The following is a 22,775-nucleotide window of genomic DNA, read 5'->3' on the forward strand; positions in this document are numbered from 1 at the left end:
GAAACTAAAATTTTTGTAGCCGTGATGAATTTTCTTAAGTAGACGATTGCCGCTTAGATTCGAGATCTTAATCAAGGTGTCTTCCATTTTATTAAATCATGACATCGAACAATTCGATCGCTTTTCTGTTCTGCAGTCAATGCGTGAGGCAAAAAGCGAGAGAAAATTTTAAGAACTTCCACTCCAATTTAATGAGTAGCATTTTTATTAATGTTACGTTCATCAGCTATCATTCAAAGAAACAGCTGAGCATGTTTAGCGACAACTGTCCAAATGTTTCTATGGTATCATCTGTTTGCCCCTGAGACGAATGACCACTCGTGGGTTCACTTTGCAAAATTTTTGTTACAACCAATACCAAACTTGACTACGAATAATAAAAATTTAATCTCGTAAATTCTTGATCTCGACTTGTTTCACAGAACATTTCAAATGCTTCCTTGCTGCTTTTTTCGTTTTACAACAAAACATTGGTGATGTTCTTTGCTCAGTTTTTGAGTCCATGTCAGAAGATGTTCACTGAATTAAAACACATTAACTTCATTGAAATTCTCTCCGTAAGTAGATGCTAGTTGAGAACAAACAAATTAATATGTCATAGTGATGGATGCTATCAACTACCGTTTGTCTGAAATGGAATTCGTTTAAAAAATTAGTCTGAAACTTTGTAGATAAGCAATGTATTATTACGTTTCCTTAATAATATTATACGATTGAGGGATAAATATATAAAGAAAGAGAAAAATTAATTCGCTACCTCTTTTTTAACCAATTATGATAGAAGTAATATTCTTAAAGTTAATATGTTTCACAAACAATAATCAATCAACAAATGGACTGTATTCCTACACTTTTATTTCATTACACTAATTATAAATAATATGTCAGCGATGCGAAATAATTGATACAAAATAAGCGAGCCATTCTACATGGCTGTCACAAACACAATTCTATCAATCAATTATCTTGTTGCCACACATAAAGTTCAAAACTAAAGGAAGAAGAACAAAAGGAATTTACGCTGTTTGCAACAATAAAATGAAGCAAACGATACTCACATAAACAAGTAAGGTATTCTTTTTCTTCCACTACAGAGCTCGAAGCCGACAAATTAGAAGGAGAGGCAAGTAGTCAAGAAAATATATCTTCTCCATCGTGGTGGGAAGTAAAGAAGTAAGTCTAGCTACCGATATAACTCTTTAATATATTCTATTATAGTACAGAAACAGTGTCATGTTTCCTATTTTTTGACTCTTAATGTATTTATGCCAAATACGAGGAGCATAATTTTGGGGCCACTTTTATAGAAGACAGTTTGATCGTCACAACCGGAGAATCCGCAGGGAATGCAGGAAGTTGGTGAAATCGCAAGCCTTCTATTGGATAGTCATAGTGCTCGTATTTCTGAATACAATCACACTCGCTTCCGAGCATCACGATCAACCGAAATGGCTGGACCATTTCCAAGGCAAGTCTTTCTTTTGTTGATATAATTTCTTTCTAAATAAGTTGTTACTGTATTGCTGCTTCGCGTTTTCTATAGAACGTTTCAGACTACTGTTTCTTTCAAAGCAAAATGAATGTATAATTTTGTGCCATTTATAACAAAATTCTCCAATAGAATTTCTTTCAACCCATTATATGTAGGATGTCAGTCTGGTGGTTTGCTACATAACTATTTTTATTATTGCAATCGCACCGTATGTGTAGGTTTGAGGTATTACAAAAATAAATAAATAAAATCTAAAAAGATTTTATATTACTCCCAAATGGGCTTTTTTTCAACGTTTTGTGTGTTACTTTTATTTATTAAATATCATGTTCTTCTCACTTCAACCATAAAATTCAATTCAACAGCAATATCACAAAATAATTTAAAAAGAGTATCTTTTAAAATAATAAATAAATCTTTCTAATTTCTAACACACAGTTTCACTTCCTGAAGATAAAAGTGTTTTTCTTTTCGTACAATGGTGCCGTTGCTCGCTTTGAAATCGTTGAGTTTGTTCATCAAAAATTTTAATTTTACAAAATTTGAAATAGATATTAAACCAAATTCCAAATTTGGGATTTTTGATGCCCATATTCGGGTGGAGATGTAGCCTTTTGAGTTAAGAAATAAACAAATAAATTGCAGTCTGATAACTTAAGTTTTATATTAGTATAAAACCTTAACGAAACATTTACCGTTAAAAAGACATTAAATAAAAAAATAAAATTGTAATATTAGGATTTACTTCAGATTTATTTTTAAGATATAGTTTAGTTTTTAGATTTATATCGAAAAAGAATTTACGACTAGAGATTTCTAAAAAAATTTAAATACTCAAAAATGTAAAATAATACAAAAATTTAAAAAACGATTCTGTATTGGGTACACAATATATGGCATTAGAAACGCCTTTTATTAGTGAAACTGTAAATATTCATAAAATTTTAAATTGAATAATATTTTAAATAAATATATTTTCTTTTGTAACAATAAGTTTCGCCTCTTTGATTAAAAAATAAAGATGTGTTTGTGATTAATACGTTGATGCCGGCTCGGAATTATACTGTTTAATGCTTGCGCCCTAATACCCACTAGCTAATTCTAATAGACCGAATTTCCAAAATTCTCACTGGCACGCGCATGGTCTGGCCTGCCGATAGGACCCAGTCGCATGAAATTGGAGAAACCCTTATTCGTTTTTTATGGCCATAATCCCGGTCGACGGGCAACTGATGCATATTTTCAATGTCGTACTAGGCGGCCAGGCACTCAAGGTCCCAATAGTATTTGGATTCCTGGTTCGCTGACGAAAGATACATATTGCCGGACTAAGTGGCCGAGGACAGTCGCGTGGTTTTCCAAAGATCGGTTTGTTTTTCCTTTGGAAAATCGCGGACCTCGGAGTGGGCTTTAGTTGGGTGAACATTGACCCGCCTCTGGATTTTTGGCGGGCCAGTTAGAAGTACCGAACCGCCCACGCATAGTGGAGAAAATCTGTGACTTTTTTGGAAATGAATACACCCCACTCGACACTTTTTAAATATATAGTGCGTAACCTAGTAATGAGGGACCATTTTCGAACATTTAGAAGACGACGTGAGTTTTACTAATTTTAGAGTTGACGGCAAGAGAGAAAGAGTACTGTTTTAGTGTGCAAGTATTCTGTGTGAAGTGCCTGTGAGGTGCTACCTCACAGGCACTTCACACAGAATACTGTAGTCGTTCGTTATGTCAGTAAAGTTCTAACATAACGAATTATCTGAGCACAGATTTCTTCCGGTAAGTGTAACGGTTGTAAAAAGTTTCTTTCCTTCTAAAAAGGCAGTTAGCATTTTTCATTTTTGCCCATTTAAATAATATATGTAATGGATATAGAATTCAGTGATTCGTCTGATGAATCCATATGTTGGTCATAGTCCCCTGTGCATGTTTAACCACTTCGAGATCTCACAATTGCGCCATTATTAGTAGATTATTATTAGTAGACAATTGCGCCATTATTAGAAAAGATGATAAATTAAAACCAGATACCGTTTTTTCTTACAATAGTGCGAAAAAGGGAGTTGATATATCTGACCAAATATGTTCCTATTATAAATGTTTACGGAAAACGGTAAAATGGTATCGAAAAGTTGTCATGGAGCTAATATGCGAGACCTCTTTAGTAAATGCGTGGTACATCCACAAAAAGTGGAGGACCAAGCGTTGCCAAATTTTAAAATTTAGAGAAAAAATTATTGATTATCTATTGAAGAGTGTTGAGAATCCCCTAGTGAAGAATGGATAGTAAGTAGACGGGAAAAAAAATTAAGTTCACACCAACGATCCGCGAGAAAGATGAGAAAAAGATGTAAGTGTTATAAACGCTTAACAAACTTAAAAGATACACAGTACGCCACAAACAAAACAAAAACGTAATGACCTTTTTGTAGCAGTTATCCGGATAAGCCGGCACTTTGTTTAAAATATTTTAAAAAATTCCATCGGTAACATAAGTAGTAATATTTTGTTATATTTAATGTATTGATTAAATTATAAGTTATATATTGTAAGTTATGGATTTGTTTATGTAAGTTGTGTATTTGTGTACTTTGTGTGTAAATTATAAGTTATGTATGTTTGATTATAAGGTAGAAATGTTAATGTATAATGTTAAATCAATAAAATTACATTTTGTACTACGTATTTTTTGATATGCAAACGTGGCCCATCTGTGATGCGTGCCGCCCCACGGAACAACCACCGGTGGGTCAGGCCACCCCATGGAACAGAAAACTGTGGGCCACCGATGGGCCATGCCGGCGTCAACGTGTTAAGCCGCAATGTGGAAAGGTTTGGTTTATTTAAGGAATAGGGTCTATGTGGAAACATCGCACTGTGGAATGGTATGGTGCAAAGCGAAAACGTGCTATCTGCCTAAAGTGAGGGTTCTTTCGTGGAGGTCTTTCTAAGGCAAACTAACTCGTCTTCATATTACACATGGGAAAAACAGCGGAAATGACCATGCAGCCTGCCCGGTAGTCTGGAATCAAACTCAAGTCGAACTATCAGTCTTCAGCGAATTAACCACTTGGTTGCTGGCAGACCCGCAAGCTGGTTTGACGGAATTTATAGCCACTAAATTATGAATGTATGTAGTCCTACATTCAAGCGTGTACTACTCGTAACCCGAATTCTGCATTTCGTGTTGGCTTTTTTATTTACTTTTTCCTTTGTGTGACCTATAAAAATTTTTGATTAATGAACACAGCAATTTGAAAGAATTGCCTCTTCACTGCCATATATAAAGTATTTTTGTCACTCGCCAGTGCATTATCATTCGGCAAAGCGCATCACTTTATTTGGGGTGCTAAATAAAACATGTTGAAAAATATTGTAAATAGGAGAATTAAAATAATTTTTACACGATTCACTTTCATATGCTGATGAGAAACACATTTTTTATAATATCGAAGATAAACAGAAAATCAAGTGGTGACAATATTTTTTCGTATTTCTAATTTTTTGTAGATTTTTTAACATTAATTCAAAATTGTAGTGGAAGAAATTTGCAGCTAAATGACGATAAAATTCAGGACGTGCGAGTTTTTAAAGCGGAAAGGTAATTCTAGGGGAAATGAGAAATATCTCTGGTTCAGAAATGAAATATGAATTAACAATATACAGAACTAAAACTTTTCCCGCGCTAAATATTAGGCAAATTTAAGCCATTGCCGTGGATGGAACACAGAAGAAAATGGGTGGCGACAAAACCAGGAGGCAACAGCGGATGTTATGACAACGTCACAATATTTTAGAATGTCATTCTCTAGCACTTTTTGATTCGAATTCTATACTCTAAAGAATACATAAAAACAGAAATACTTTAGTATTTTGTAAAAATGCGTAAAATTAAAGGTTTACCACATTTAATAAATAAGTATTTACATAATTCAAAATACTATTGAAGTACTATTTAATAAGTAATATAAATAAGAATTATTATTCTTATTTATATTACTTATAATATAAATAAGAATAATAATTCTTATTTATAATTCTGCTGGTTATATTTATATTCTGCTGGTTTACCATAATTCTGCTGGTTATGCTGCGTTTACACACAGAGTAGATTTAAATTTTGAATACTTTTGGATCGCATATTTCGAACCTCGCTGTATCTGATCTTTGAGGCATTTTGATTTTTATTAGTCTTAAGCCGTTGAAACTATAAAATCCCTTCATAAGAAATTTGTTGTCAAATTTTTCAGCAAACATATTTGGGAGAATTTTCCGACTGCTCAATTTATAGTTTCAAGGACACCTTTATAATTACCCCTGGTTAAAAATTCGGATTTAGGTAGTTCTTTGTTAGAACACTCATTCCATTAATATACTATAAATTCAGAAGAAACAGTCAACGGTATAAGTAGCATTTATTTACGAAACGAAGATTCCATGTTAGATTTTGAGTTAAAATCAAGTAATTGAATTTTGATTCTTCTTTTAATTTAAAATATAAAATTTGGGTCAACGAACGATAAAAAAAAGTGTCAGTTATTGTGGACGATTTGGCTCTTAATTAGTTTATATTATCCAGTTTTGCTAATGAAAAGGTATAAATGTATCATTAAATGCAAGATATCGTTGCATTGTATTGTGTTTTCTTTCCTTGCAGAACAAGCGAACATCTTTTTCGTAGCACTCTTCACGATGGAGATGTTCTTGAAGATGTACAGTCTGGGTTTTCAAGGTTACTTCGTCAGCCTCTTCAACCGTTTCGATTGCTTCGTGGTGATCAGTTCCATCCTCGAGATGGTTCTCCTATACACGGATGTCATGCCACCCCTCGGTGTATCCGTGTTGCGTTGCGTGCGTCTGCTGCGAATCTTCAAAGTAACCAAGTAAGTCCAAGCAAGGACACTCAGCTAATTGTTCTAAGTTTGGTCATCAAGAATAGATCTTTTGAATTATGTCAGCGTGCGATACATTTTGAAAGTCGTTTCCTCATTCAAAAACTTTATTAATTTTATTCCTTATTTTCAAGGCTTTAATGGTTCTTAATTTTCAAGTTTTTTAAACGATTCTTACAGAATTTAATGGGAATAACTTGGTTAAAAGCATTTAATGGGAAATGAGGCTTAGATGGGTTTCTTTACGAAAAGGAAAATGACCTAAATTCATAAACTGTTACATGTATTGTCGACTTTTGAAAGATAAGTAGGAACCGCTTGAAATCCTAAATCTCCTAAGTAATACTTGCATCGTATGCAGTATTGTGCCTTCTACATAATGTAGGCATAGCATGCAGTCATTGTAGTAATTTAATAAAATGCTAGTAACATGTGCATTATCGTTTAGTAAAAGTATTTGTGGAGGCACATTATTAGTCTGCAGTTTATTACTCTGTAGTATATGATATTTTAAGTACAAGATCACATTTCTGTTCACTTTTGCTTTACATTACTTAAAATGTATAAATTCTTTATATCTCATTAAATTTTTCAAATATTCAGAAAATATTTCAGAATTTTTTAAAGGATTTCATATAAACTGCTGTAGTGAAATGAAACAATTGCGTATTTAATTTTCTGGTATTATTATTTTGAATCCTACTATTGCATTTAAGCGAACATGCAAAAAATTGTAATAAATTGATATGTCGGGAAAGCCTGTGACCTAAAAAAACAAGCAAGAGCATGTGGTTAATAAGTTCTCATTAATACATTTCATAATTCTATAATGATAAACAACACATTCAGCGCATTTGAGATCAAAATTAAAATTATATTTTCATTAGTTATGTGATAGGACTGAAAGCAGAAAAAGAAAAATACAAAACCATTTAGATATTAACAGCTTCTAAGGCTACAAAACGCAGACATTTTGTGAAGATGTTAAACTAACATTATTGATTCAATAGTTTTAATCACGTTTAAACGAGGTAGAATTTGTAGTTTAAAAACCAACAGATTTTATTTTAGCCCTTTGCATTCTAAGACTACACGCTGCTGTCGTATCAGCGACTCGGTGGCTTTTGTTCGCCATAAAATTCATGAAAAAATGTAAAACTTAGTGCAGCTGTCGATACCAATACTTCAACTCGAACTACTATCAGCTTTGAGGATCTGCTTCTATAAGGATCTGCTAGTATGTACTATATTACATGTAACTTGTAGTTATGTCTATTCTTCAGAGAGGACATGTGAGTAATATTCTAGAATAATGCCCCTTATGAAGGGGCAATCGAGTGATAAGCTAGACTTTGCCGCCTCATAGGAGATAATGGAGTGTAAAGTGTTACACGATTCCTAATTCATTGATGAAGATATGTTATGAATCTAATATTTCCATGGCTTAGCCATACTATTGTTAATTTTTTGGTACTTTTTGGCCAAGTAACGTGCTTACATTCTTCCGAGCTCATATAAATCTGCTTTCCTTTCCTAGAAATTGAAGTTACTCATTATTATTTTTCAAGGTCTAAAAGCTGGTTTTTATTGTTTCTTAATTGAAAGCTCGAAGCAGTTGCTATGTCGTGGAAATCTGCTCCATTTTTCAATATACAAACATAAATATCATTCTTCTGATTGGAAATAAATCAGTGCCTATCGCTATACTGTCACTAGCAAGTAAACTTGCAACCTATCATTATGCTGTCACAGCTGAGTATACCCATATATTTAATTATGAAGGCCCATCAGTGGTTGAGCTGTTAATGCTACTGAAGACTAAAGTTTAATCCTGTATTCTATTCCCGGTAACTAAAATTGCATGCATTGCATGTGAGTTTTGCATTTTCCATCATGTATAACATAAATATCATCATCCTTCCGCATAGACAAATAGTCCTTACATTCTTTGCCTAATGACCAACCAACTCTGATAAACAAATGAAAGGGTTCAATTTAAAATTGGCACGACTAACAAAAGATTATTTATTGCTTCTGCAACAAGAAATCATATTTCTTATTAAACTGCATAAAGTTATTTTTCTGAAATATCCAACCTCAATTATGAAGTTTTCATCTTTTAAAATTCCCATACCGATATCTAACCAACTGCTATTTTTTAAATATTAAAAGCTATTCTGATCCCCATTATCAATCTGACACATCAAGAGCTACCCTGTATTTTTAGTGTGGAAGTCTTTTTCATTTACTATCCTATCCAAACTCGATTCTTTTATTGATGAAGTTTGGAAAAATATTCAAATGCGATCGAGTCGTTATCATGTGGTTCATAATTTTCGTTGATGACCATTCTACAAGAGTATTTCATAGCTTTCTCTGTACAGGTGCTGCATAATCAATACTTTACATCATTTCTTTTATCTCTTACAGATATTGGACTTCATTGTGCAATCTTGTAGCGTCTTTGATAAATTCTGTCCGATCGATAGCCAGTTTGTTACTTCTGTTGTTCCTCTTCATTGTCATATTTGCTCTGCTCGGTATGCAAGTCTTTGGTGGCCGTTTCAACTACAAAGACTTGGAAGAAAAGCCTCGCCATAATTTTGATTCATTCGTCCAAGCACTTCTAACTGTCTTTCAGGTAAAGTATTGACAGATTTTTTTTTTTTTTTTTTTTTTTTTTTTTTTTTTTTTTGCTTTGGAGATATTATGAATTTTATTTTTAGAAAAGTTTATATCTAACTTTAATAAATTCCATAAAATTAATTTCTTCTTTCATGATTTTTGTTTGAAATAGCATGTAAAACGTAATTGAAAAATATCTGGCAAAAATGTAAAAGCAGACAGAGAAGACCGAAATAAGGAAATTTTGTTATGGAATGTGTGTGCCAAAATGGCGCTTTGAGATAGTAAAAGGTGCTATTAAGCGGTAGCTAAAAGCGATCCCATGGTTTAAGTTGTCATTCCCCTTGCGAGTTTCGAGCAGTATGCGTTACTACACCAGTACACGAATGCAGAGCTCATCGATATGCATTTTACCATGAGGATCAGGCTGAAACGGAGCAGCTACTCGAAGGATATGCAACGAACAATTCCCGAGTACTCTTTTTAACAGCTGCTCTATTTTCGTCACCAGCCTCATAGATATAGTGCATCTTGAATGCTTCTTTTTTCGTCTAGAATTACGTACTTCTCGAAAGCCACACAAGGCATGATAATTTACGCCAGCAGAAACCTTCTCACCCCTCAACAGCGCCCTGTACAACCTCAATGTGCCATTTCTTTGTAAATTTATACATGTGTGTGCGTGCATACATGCGTCTTCGTATTCTAACGTATTTGCGTTGCTACACTACGAACATAATACTAATGAGAAATGTAAAGAAACCTTGCGTGAAATATCCATGCTTGAAGATTCACGCGCTTAAAATGTTTTCAGTAATTCTGTAATATTGGCTAATAAACTTGGTTGTTCGATCAAAATGACAAGATTGTTTTAAAACTTTATTACAGTATGCATGTATGTATGAACGCATGTGTGTTATGCATGCGTGTAGGCCTGTATGTACGCATGCGTGTATATGTAGATAGGTATGCATACTTGCTTGCTTGCTTCAAAACCAGAATCTGCTTAGTTGTTGTTCGAATCTGCTTAATCGACGTTCGTTTTAATATTTCATCAAGCATTTAGTTTTGAGAAAAGTTGACTTGTGATTTCTGCACAATAATTTTGTTACATTTATCACATGGGATGTATACATTTTTTTAATTTTTAGTACTGCTTAAAACATGAACAAATTAGTGAGATGTAATTTTGAGCAGAATCCAAAACTGATAGTTTTTACTGGACATGTGAAACGGCCTGTCAGAATAATTATCTTTTTTATCGTACTGTAATCATATTTCTTTAAGAATATGTAATTATTATATCTGCAGAGTTTCTATGTTTTTCTCCAGAATTTATTTTCACTGTAGTAAGGAGTTCTATCTTTTTCTGTCTCACTAGATACTCACCGGTGAGGACTGGAACGAAGTAATGTACGACGGCATCAGAGCCTATGGAGGAATTGGCTCCTATGGTGCTTTGGCGTGCATTTATTTCATCATCCTATTCATCTGTGGTAATTGTATCCTTTTTCTAAATCGGTCATAAATAAATTATTTTTCCATGAAGATAATTAGTTTGTAATATTTATAAAATAGTTCTCTGAAAATAAAAAAAAACCTGCAAAAACTTTTAATTCTATTTAAGGATGAAAAAACTTAAATTTCTGAATGTAGAAAACTGGTGATGAAAGGTTTATATTCGAAATCATACTTAGGTATGGTCCACCAGTGGCGGAGTGGTGGTCGCTGAACACTGGTAGTTGCGTCTCGGCGAACAAAGTGACTACATGCGCGTTTTCGTGGTTTCCCCATGTGCAACGTGTACACAAGCCAGTTTCCCTTAAAAGTCCTCCACGAAGGCATTCCTTACCTTAGACAAATAAACCTCGAGTGCTTTACAGTATTAAAATAAATTAAACCAAACCGTACCTAGGCGATGATGGTTGATTGCTTTTTCATCCGAACGGAACTGTTTCAATAAGTTCTAATTTATGGAAATTTTTCATCCGAGACTTTATCCATAAAGTACGTAATTTCTTTGCAGAATTCCGTGGAATTACGCAGTAGCTCCGTAAAAATTTCAAATCTCCCTAGAATTTCTGTACAGATCTACGGAATTCCAAAGCATCACCTACTGACTCAGCCCACCATTTAGCAGAGAGGATAAAACTATTAACTAAAATAAATAAATAAATAAATAAATAAATACTGAATGCTTTCAGATTTTCTATTACGCCTAAGGGGCGTTTTTTAACGTTTTTGTGTGTTATCTGCATTTATTAAATATCATGTTCTTCGCACTTAAACCAATCCAACAGCAATATCACAAAATATGTAAAAGAATATCCTATACAGGCTCACGCACTGGAAATAATTTTTTTTGTACAGTGTTGCCATTTTTCGCTTTGAAATTGTTGAGTTTCTTAATCAAAAACTCATAAATGCTTTATAAAATATTAAATACATAATAAACCAAATTCCAAATTTTTGGCTTCTATATGCCCATTTTCGGGTGGAGACGTACGTTATTGAAAATTTGATGGCTCTGGGTAGCTTTGTTTTATCACAATACGAGAAACATACATACATTTATACAAATTCTTCATTATTTAATTTCGTTAAATATAATGCAGGGCAAATATTTGGTGGCAACAATTTCAAAAATGATTCGCCATTTATATGGAATCGACGGAAAATGCCGAAACAAAATTAATAGCCCTTCTGAGCTAACGCTCCTTTGGGCTAAAAATAAATACATGATCAACTGAAATCGTCTATGGGCAATATCTGCGAAAGAAATAACTTTATTTAATTATGTTTTATTGATACTGTTTACAGGCATCCATAATTAGTGTCGCAATTCAGAAGTACTCGCTTTAAGCATTCGGGCGTTTATCCCATTGGGTGAAAATCTACCAATGCAGTTCATTTAAAATTTTGAAATTTGGCTTTCGAACCTTTGATGGCCTTCTCTATTATTCATTTGCTTTCAAGTATAAGTGACGCGGGACACCAGAAATTCACCATTAGTAGCACAATTATCTTTCTGCCATAGTAGCTGTTAAAGTTCACCCCAATTTTGATGGAGAATACCACATGAAAAGGTCCGAAGATCTCTCATCTATTTTCCCCTACAACCAAACTACTTAAGCTGATTTTCGGCTGGCTATGCATTTTGAATGCCTCTGTGCTGCACAGATACTGACTATCATCATGCCTTCTCCGGGATTGAAACCCAAGCCCAAAGATATAGCAGCCTGGAGCACTAACCAGTATACTGATGAGGGCAATAGTACATCAGCACAGGAAATGCTTTATATATGAGTACTGATCTGGTAGTTAAATCTCGTTATCTTATTTTATCAATATCCTCTTCATAAGAAGCTCGCTCTGTTATTATTACGTAACAATCGCATACTCGCAAACCTCCTCCTCGAAAGTATCTCATTATATCACTTGATATATTTAGAAAGAGTAATCGCGCAAGAAAACGCTTCGCAAACTGGATTTCCTTGAGTCGACAGTTACATTTACCAGAATATTTGTGTCAAAATTTCGACCTTTCAACGCCTTCTTTAGAGATCTAAAAATGTGAAAGTCGCTCAGAACCCTCTACGCAGAAATCTTTCACAATCTTCCGTGCAGTCACCTAATTCACCTTGAATTGATCCGTTATAGATCGAATGCTGATGCATCTATTCCCAAGAATAGTTTCATTAGCTTTTGCATAATTGTCATTTGTGGCAAGAGCGTGAACTTGTCCTAGGGTGGAAATAATCACTTGTTTGCTTATGCCCTTCCATAAAGATTCTTGTCTATCTATTACTATTATTTTCCAGACGAATGCATTGCCATACATTTTCAGCATCTGACGAAGCATTTCAGCTAATTGATATCCATCAGTACTGAGGAATTATATGACATGGTGATCTGATGGAATGGATTGTGTGGAACTCCATCTTTCAACAGTTATTCATGCAAAGATAAAACCTGTAGCCACATGATTTGAATTGTACTTGAACAGGAACATATACCATGATAAACCCCTACAACTATATTTTTTTCGTCATACCTAATGTTGCAGTTGTTGATAACGAACAGGTTTCAAATGATTACGCCTATTAATTTGATTTAATTTCGAATCCCGTAAAATGGGCTGGCTATATATGGAATTTTGGTGTTTGTGATGTCAGTATGAACAAATGTCTCTTGGAATGTTCTCTGCATTAAGCATTCCTCCTATTTAAGCGTATGATCTTAGTTGTGTCTGACATGAAAACAAAGGGAAGAGGCAAACGCTCTCATATGTGTGCTATTATTATCATACGTTTTTCATTCAAATTATTAGATAGTATAAATAATACTTTTCACATGTTGTCATTCGTATCTTTGAGATTCTAAGAATCAAAACTTTGGTATGCTTCTATGTAAATATAACTTAAAACTGGTACCTATTTCCAATTTTCTTTTATGCATCATTATGAAACACATTCATTTCAATTTACAAATATAATAAAACAGTGAATATTCTTGCTCTTCAATTTATTTAAATAAAAACTAACTTATTTCAATTGCTAAGGTGATCTGGCTGTTTACGCCAGTGCTAAATAACCGATGCGTTTGGAGTAGATTAGTTTTATGAGTACCTCTCTGTGACTGTCGCTTTTTAGTAATTATTATTCTCTAATGAATCATCAGAAACCATGTGTACGTACATTTTTATGTAATGCTGTAAACTTTGTAGAAAATGTCAGCACTTGTGTTAATTACAGTCAGGAATAGAAAACAAACAATTGCAAAGCATTCTGTTTTTCACTACAATTGAATTTTAAATTATACATGTGTTAACGGATATCTGCACATTTTCGCTTCTCAAACTGACATAGTTTATACGTGTAATTCCTAAATTCATTTAATTTAACGTCTTTCTGGTAAAAATATGCTAGGAAACTAGTTGAAATAGTTTATACCTGTAATTCCTAAATTCATGTAATTTAACGTCTTTATAGTAAAAGGTATTATGGGAAACTATAACCAGCTTTCTTTGGGCATTTTATTTTTGCTAATGCGATAAAAAATAATCAAGCAGTGAAACTAATTTTAAGTAAAACTCGAGAATAAATTATATTAAGCATTTTACATTACGTTCTGGAAATAGTTTATTACATGAATAATGGATTGCTTAAATAACTGTCTTCTTTTTAATGTAACTACTTGTTTACAATGTAAGTGTCAGGACAGTTTGATTAGTATGATACACTTTCTGTCTTTAATTTGTGATTTTCTGTGTATCAAGTATATTATGGATTTTAAGTTTGACTCAAACCAGATATCCTTCTAAACGTCTTCTTGGCTATCGCTGTTGATAACCTTGCGGACGCGGACAGTCTTACAGGTGTAGAAAAGGTAAGTTTTAAAACTTCCTTTTAAAATGCAGTAAATTTTAATTTTATTCACATTTTAATTTCATTTAACACAGGTACATGTAATCATGGACTATTGTGTGCACTAGTTGACAAATCAGAGCCAACTAAAAATTTTCTGTTAAGATCACTAAAACTTTCGTGCACTTTGCATCGTTATAATTAGAACAAACGCATAATGGATTATCTATAAATAACTGTATGCAGCTGTGCAGCAATCATTTGCCGACAAATAAAATCGAAAGTTTGGGCAACTGTAGATATTTTTGTGCAAGTATGATAGGAAGTGAAATGGATTATAAAAATTTTTAACCAATATGACGTAGGCTAATCTTATGGACAATTCCTCGCGTGAAAAGCTTTCCAGTTTTCTGTCATTCAATGTGATTTAGATGCTGAGACATTTATATTAAGTATTACCCGTAATTTCCATAGAAGGTAACTTGCCAATAGCAATAGTTATGTATTTTTTGTTGACAATAACTACCTAGTATATAAACTAGCTATTTGCAGCCATGTATGGTTGTAGCTGTTTTATAGTACAGTAAGACCCCGCTTAACGCTGTTTCGGTTTAGCGCTCTTTTATTTCAACCCGGGGATTCTCCGAAATTGTGCGCAGCGCTAGGTTTCCAAATAACATATCCGAAACAGTGTAGTTGTGTTTCTTGCTTGGTGGACGCATTTTTGTTATTTGAAACATTTATTGACATTATTAATACAGTGACAAATATTATGATCTTTAGTTTTTATCATGGGTGATAATAAAAAACAAGAAAAGAAAGCAACCAGAAAAAGCATTTCACTGGAAACACAAATGCAAGTGATTAGAAGATTAGATTCTGATGAACGTCAATCTCAAATTAGTGCTGCATTGATTTTGGCAACTTCAACAATAAGGACAATTCTTAAGAATAAAGAAAAAATACTGTCATCGGCAACTGCAACTACGTCAAGCTCTGCAACTAGAATTACCCGTTCTAGAAATAACATTATAGAGGAAATGGAAAAACGACTGTCTATATGGATTGACGACGAAATTGAACGCGATATGCCATTAAACCAGTCTATCATAATGCCTCATTGACAAAAAGGCAGAAAATTGGAAACCCAGAATAGACTGAATGATCTGACTGAGAATTTTATTTGTTTTTAAAAGTATATGTGTTTATATTGTTTTTATTTTTGTAAGAAATAAATGTTTGATTTTATTTTTATTAAAAAAAATTATTAAATTTAATGCCTAACCATTTTTTATCCGTCTTCCCCTAACCCCATTATGTACATGTTAAGATAGCCTCGCTTAGCTCTGTTTCGCATTACGCTCTACTTCCATGGAACGTATCCCCCGAGTTAAGCGGGGTCTTACTGTACCTTCATTTTAAACGTTCTGTTTTGTTTTCATTTTCATAATAATGGATACTTCTCATTTGTCAAATATAATTAATGGAAATAGTTATCTGTATATATTGTTATCTGTTTATTGTATACTGTCTGTAACCAAAAAATCCCGACTGTAATAATTTCCATATATTGAAACTGTACACCATTCATGAAAGCATATTGTGAACGTGCATGCATGCTGATATTTAAATAAACTTCATGATGATTAAAGGCACATGAACCATTAATAATAAATGAAGGAAAATTATTTAAAGGAATCCTCTAATAATAATAGTTTCCTTACGTTTTATTTACTCCCCTTTACTGTACTTTTTTTAAGTGTTTACAATAAGAGGTATAGGTGAATCTTCGAATTATGGTAACTTGGCTAATTTTTGGCGAAAATTTGGCAACCAACCCTGCTAGTTTTTTTTTTTTTTTTACGCCATTTTTTTAAACTTAACATTTTTTCCAACAATCTGCTAGCCGAATTACGCTTATGCTAGAACTTTTATGGAACAAAAGTGCTTAATCATAACGAAGATTAGGTGCGAAATTGGGAGACAGGGCAGAATCGCCCACTGCTTCGCGCGTTTTTAAGAATTGCACATACGCGGTATCCATGTACACGTCGACCTATTTTCACTTAAAAAATCATCCCAGAATTGCACAATCGATGTACACATCGACCTTACTTACTTCACTTAAAAAGTCAAAGAAAATTGACAAAAGTCCAATTCTTCTTACTCTTGTAAAAAGCGCCAAACAAATAGTGGGCAATTCTGCACTTTAGCAGCGAAATTGTTTCTAAGTGCTTATTAGCTAAAATCACGATCGGAATTTTCCGGAAAATGTCACATGACATGTCTCATGATCTCTCATTTGTCTGAGACAAAATAATCTGTGATTCGAACTGTACTTCTCAGATTATTGCTAAAGTCCTACCTTTATCGCCTTACCAAAATGTCCTTTATCGCCTTACAAAAATGTCGCCAAACTACCTGCTACCATATTCCAAAGATTAGTCGAGATATATTATATGTGTTAGCAAATTATCGCCAAAAGCGTCATGGAAATGTCAGGTATAAACTAATATGTAATTATTTGTGATCAATAATAGTTTATGTATTTTTCCCCCTTTCACTGATTTCCTAATCATATCTAGGAGAAAATTACGGGTTATTCCGGGAAAATGAAAATCTGCATCTAGTACAGCATTATTTAAATATTTTTCAATATTGATAAAACCCACAGAAATTAAACATAACTGAATTATATCTGTGTAATCTCTTGAAAGATTTTACTATTATGTTTTAGGAAGGCGAGGAAGAGGAGGAGGGAGCAGAAGCCCCTGCCGAAGAGGGCGAAGGCGATCAGGGCAGCCGGGAAGAAATGGACGATGAGATGTGCAAACGAAACCGACGGAAAAGTGAGGCAGTCAAATTGGACGGAGTGGCGATAAACCATGTTGCGTAAGCAAACAAATTCAATTTAAATTATAATAATCTATTTAAGCTTTACAGACTGGGAACGCACAGTTTAAACAGGCTAATAGGCACCATCTCCAAGTGGACCAGCTGCTTTGTCAATACAGTAAAAAGACCGTAATGCAAACAACTATATTAAATTCAGCAGCAACAGGAAAAAAAAAATTGTAAACCTCAAAATTAGTTTCTTCTTTCAAAACTGCTAGCTTCTTTGATGTTTACAGCAATCAAGCAGTTTTCTATCTACTAACTATAAACAGGCATATTGAAATTTATCTTAAGAAAAATATCTTAAATTTAATGTAGGCTCTATAGCAAGCGAACGGACGGCCTGCATGGACGGTTTCATGGTTTTCGCCATGTGTAACAAGGATATGACGAAAAACCTTCCTATTAGACACATAGCTCATTATAAGCATATATTCAGTTCTGTAAAGTACGTATGTCTGAGATTTCCTTCCTTTGAATGTAAAGAATTAAGAATGTAACAAAATATTTTTAATTTAGAGAATTTATTTGATTGTAATAATAATTGTTTTTAAAAAACATTTTGGGCATAGTATATGAAAAAAAATTTTTTTAATTTTAATTTTTTTATTTTTAGATTTGCTCCAGATAAAATGGTATGTATTTTCAATTATACTTTTTTATATTTTTTACTTTTTTTCGAAATATATTCAAAAATTATTTTTTTTTCATGCTGAAAACTTCCAAATATTTAAAAATTTCAACATGAAACAAAAATAAATTAGCAAAGTATGTTTATTTTAACTATAAATTCAGTAACTGTCTTTCAAATTGATAAATAATTTTAACAAAAATAACTATTCTAAGTCCAAGTGTTCAATGTGATATTTATTGGGGATAACGTACACGTTTTAATTGAAAAATTTTAATTGAAAAACACCATTTCCTATTGTGTTAACAAAAGCCCTTATATGACCTTTATTTTTGCAATCATTTGTCATATTTCCACTATAAAAATACCTAAATGATGCAAATATTAATGTTGTGGCAGTTTAAAATATAGATTTAATAAAAAATTACAAAAATTTAGTCAATTTTGAATGTTCCACCAATCGCTATTGTTATATATATAGGAAAAGCTCATTATAAAAATATAAAGCACAGAGATGATCCCCATACAACAAAAAGTCTGTAAGATATTTAATTTCAAAATTTAAATTTTTCGTGTCATTCTTGGCTCGCCTTGAAGGGTCAATTACAACAGTGTAAATTAGAATAATTATATATTGACATTTTTTTCTCTCTTAAATGTCATTCAATCATATTCTTTTATTATTCTTTTATTATTTTACGTAATATTTTTAAAATTTCTAATTAGACTTTTGGGTTAATTATAAATTTAAAAAAGTCTCTAAACATGATTTTGCATTGTTTCACTTTTCATTGATACACTTCTTAAGAGTATATCTAAGACCACCGGTTGCGAAAGTAATGGCCACATAAGAACTTTTGTGGATACGGCTTTTTTTCTTACATATCATTCATTTAATTTATTATTCCGTGTTTACTCTGAGCATGTAATTATGCATGGTAAAAAGCTATTATAAGTGAGAGGTATAAGCTATTCTAAGTTCTTACTTTAAGCTATTTGTTTGATTTGGTTTTGAATCTGTATATTAGATTTTAAGCAATTATCAAGCTTGAAGTTTTTAAAATTTAAATGCTTTTGTGGGCTAATATCCAATATTTCTGCACTTGGTAATTTTTTTTTAAATTTGAAAATCTCTTAATAGCGAATTTCTTTAGCTTGTTTTTGTTTAAATTTTCCCTTTTTATAATTTTTTAATTTAGCACTTTATTTGCATGAGAAACGGATCATGCATAGTGTTCCCGTGGTTGCTTTTTTATTAGGAAGATTAGCATTCTGCTAACTTCTTTAAAATCTTTGGCATATCATTCTGTAGTCCACAGACGTTGTTGGATCTAGAAATGGGTAGATTTGCTCTTTTATGGTATCAGATGAGAACCATTTGCTCACTGATAGGAAATCTGTTCTTTTTTTATCACTCACCGCTCACGACAATATTAACCTTAACAGAAAAATCCGAAACGAGGGGTGAATCAAGAACGAAGCGAGGTTGAAGCAAAGAGCGGAAAGACTCAATGAAGAGTGAGGCTGGAAGAATCGATTCAATCAAACTCCCTAAACGACTTCTTTCAACTGTAGTTTTGAAATTCCATAAAAATCTCCTTTCTGCACACAGATAATAATAAAATTCTAGAGTAATTTTTTTTTAAATATAGGGAAATGCTAAAAATTAATTGCACTTTTAAGTTGAGAGGATAAACATTTTCTCCCCTAAAATAGGAGTCGGAACTTTCCTGGCACACTTTTAACAAAAGCTCCGCTCGTATTTCGCGAATTAGGCGTTCGTTTGCTCAGTAAAATGAGTGAGTTCTTGAAAGAATAGCAGATCTTATTCCTGGCTCGCTTCCAACAAACAAAAGCTGTCCTTGAACTGTAAAAGAGTTGCATCTCCGTTTTTTGGAGCTGAAGTAAATTCACTTAGCAAAGTGAATCGGTTCTTTGAATCAATTCCGCAGCTAATCGTCCAACTCTGGTTGGAACACAACGTTCTATAATTATCTGAAATTGTCGTTTTAAGGTTTTGTTTATCCTTATCTTTTCTACATTCTTAATTACATCGACTGCATTGTTAATGCATTCGATTTATTTTTATTTGTATATTTTAATGATTTATATATTTAATGAAAACAGTTGAATGATGTAAAGATCGTGATTTTTACTTTTTATTATGGTAATATATTGAATAGTAATAACACTTTTAAAATACTAATTTATTTTTTAAAAGGGCTGATATGCATTTTAAATTATTTTATGTTTTAGTATAATTGTATATTGTATTTAGTATAATAATGTATGATATACTAATTTATCATATTTATTAGAATTTCTTTTTATTTTGAAAGTGTACTTGGAAAGTTTTTTAAAGTAACTAAATCGAATTAGTAAAATAGTAATATATTCCGATTTTTTTCTTTTGTAGAATCAGGTTGAGATAAGAATCAATGAAGATGATAAAGGTAAGAAAAAATACATATTAAAAGAGCCCTAAAGCTTTTAAATAAAGGAAAATCATAGCTTGTGTTTTCAAAATAGTGTAAAACTGCGAAAGAAATTCTACCAAGGATTATTAGGAAATGAAGATTTATCACTTATAGCTATACCTGGTAACCTTTCGTTAGAAATAGGAAAACAAATTCTTACATATTTTTTTTTTGTTTTATTTGTTTTCTTTGGAACTTTTCATTAAATGCGCCGCACAATTTTCTTTAGAACGTTATATGCACACCTGGATATTCCCAGCGAAGAAACAAAATTGTTTGATCTGCTCATTTTAATGGTGGTAAAGTTTTTCTATATCTCTCTATATTCTTTATAAAATTATTATCTCTCTTTGATTAGTTTATTTAAGTCAACAAAGAGCGAAACAGTATGACAATTTTTATGAAATCTTTATTGCAAACTTGTTTTGAAAAAAATAATAGCATTATTACAAAAGCATAACAAGAAGACATTTAATTTAAGGGTAGCCAATAAGCAAAGTCACAAGTACATTTTTATGTAAAATATTGTTTGGTGCATATTGTGCTATCATAGAAAACCATTTACTTACATCAATTTCTCTTGATTAAGTATTCCATGTTCAAGATAGATGATATATGTAGAAAATAACAATTGCGTTATGCTTCATTTAAAATACTCTAAAGTGAAATTTTTAATATGAGCAGGTAAAAAATTTTATTTATTTATGTAACGTCTGTTTAGAACAGTTAATTGCAAATGTGATTTGCACATAAAATTCCTGTGGGCAAATGCATAACTTGAAGCTCCATTGACCAATTGGTTAAAGCCATAGAATCCTCATACTTCGCTACAAGCTTTACAAGGATAAAAACACAATTCATATAAATTTAGTGAAGGGATCATACGTTTACCAAATATAAAACAAAACATATACGCAGTTAAATTATATATTTTAGTTATTTTTCAACGTAAGGATTTAGACACGTGCGAGACTTTTCTACCATGATGTCTTTAGTTTCAGAACTTTCTCATCCAGAATCTGTTTACAAGCATCTGCTGAAGAATACAAGCATCTGCTGAAGATCAACTCAACTGCTTTGTCCGAATCGAGAAATCCATCATCTGGAGAAGCTGCGGCAATCTAGGCTTCGCTACCTTTGATTTCCAACATATCTTTGTTTCTTTCTTTCAGATTTTTCTGTTTAGCTTCCTCCCGTCCAAACAAAAAAGGTAGGAACATGTTGTTACCACACTGTAAACTACAAACAAAAGAGAGATTTTTGTACAGTATTTCAGTCTGTTTTTATCAGGGTGACCAATAATTCAACAGAACTAGTTTTTGGAGTAATAGCCAGATTTGCTGTCCCACAGTGCGCAGCCAGTTATGCAAATTCGAAGAAGAGTGTAATCGTTGTGGCTTGCTTTACGATCTCTTTTAGTATTATCAGCAGTTGAACTGGCTGATGGCGTAACGTTTTAATAGTTTTCTTTAAAGTTTTATTTTCAGGAAGGTAAATTTGGTAGCAAAGTTCTGTATGTAGATATTTCTCACCTTAAGAAGATAACATTAATGTAATTTTATTATAATTTAATGATATCCCCCATAAAACGGGGTCTTTTTTGGTGGATAGCGAAGTCGATGAAAGATTTGAAATGTAATTGTATTTTCAATCCCAGCTATAAAGAAAGATAGAAGATAAATCATTGCACCGAGGATATCATTGCGATACCAAAACATTCTTAAAATAACTTTCAGGATTTGAAAAAGCTTTCATAATCGGAATGGAAGAATACTGGGGATGAAACAAATTATGGCCCTAGCATTTGTAATGCATGGACTTACGGGATGCTGACGATAGGAGCTTGCTGGCGATGCTATTATAAGAGAATGAGACGTAGCGAATATTTTCTAGAGCGTTCTAAAGAAATCTGAGAGAGAGATGCATTACCATAACTATTGGCTAAAAGAACAGCCTTATTCTTTCGTGGGTTTTTACTTCTTTGTACGAGGTTAAGGAAGTATTGTACTCGCCAAAAATTTCGGGTATCACATTTCAACGAAAATATCCATTTTGACCACTCTCGAATCCATTTGAACGATGTTTTTGCATGACATTTGTACGTACAGACAGAATAAAAGACTTTTTTTCCTAAACCACATTGTAAAATGGATTTAAAATAGATCCAGAAGAGATTGTTTTGTGACATCTGTAATCTCGCATAATTCAAAAACCGAGTAGTATCAGAACGTTAAAGCTTTGTATATAGGACTTCTATAACATGCATTGTGCACCTCCTTTTTGGTTCAATCTATCATACTATTATACGATAGTGAATTATGTCAGTTTCTGCACGAAGTTCAGTGTCTTTTTGCTGCGGAACCAAAAGTACACTTGCATTTTTGTGCACCGAAAAAT

The 22,775-nt window shown here is 32.7% G+C and overlaps 1 protein-coding gene across 3 annotated transcripts in view; it reads left to right on the forward strand.

Moving 5' to 3' along the window:
- The window catches only part of Ca-alpha1D (Ca[2+]-channel protein alpha[[1]] subunit D), a 275,473-nt gene that overhangs the window by 152,825 nt on the left and 99,873 nt on the right, over positions 1 to 22,775 (forward strand). For all 3 annotated transcript variants that reach the window (XM_085816586.1, XM_085816587.1, XM_085816588.1), the window contains exons 11-19: positions 1,095 to 1,173; positions 1,308 to 1,468; positions 6,150 to 6,375; positions 8,815 to 9,025; positions 10,391 to 10,511; positions 14,321 to 14,397; positions 17,113 to 17,267; positions 17,887 to 17,905; positions 20,318 to 20,354. In XM_085816586.1, the coding sequence (XP_085672712.1) occupies positions 1,095 to 1,173; positions 1,308 to 1,468; positions 6,150 to 6,375; positions 8,815 to 9,025; positions 10,391 to 10,511; positions 14,321 to 14,397; positions 17,113 to 17,267; positions 17,887 to 17,905; positions 20,318 to 20,354 (1,086 nt within the window). The remainder of the gene's footprint in view (positions 1 to 1,094; positions 1,174 to 1,307; positions 1,469 to 6,149; positions 6,376 to 8,814; positions 9,026 to 10,390; positions 10,512 to 14,320; positions 14,398 to 17,112; positions 17,268 to 17,886; positions 17,906 to 20,317; positions 20,355 to 22,775) is intronic.

Source organism: Stegodyphus dumicola, chromosome 5 (genome assembly GCF_044657685.1).
Source record: "Stegodyphus dumicola isolate Sdum_Otavi_A_Nest chromosome 5, ASM4465768v1".
Lineage (NCBI taxonomy): Eukaryota > Metazoa > Arthropoda > Arachnida > Araneae > Eresidae > Stegodyphus > Stegodyphus dumicola.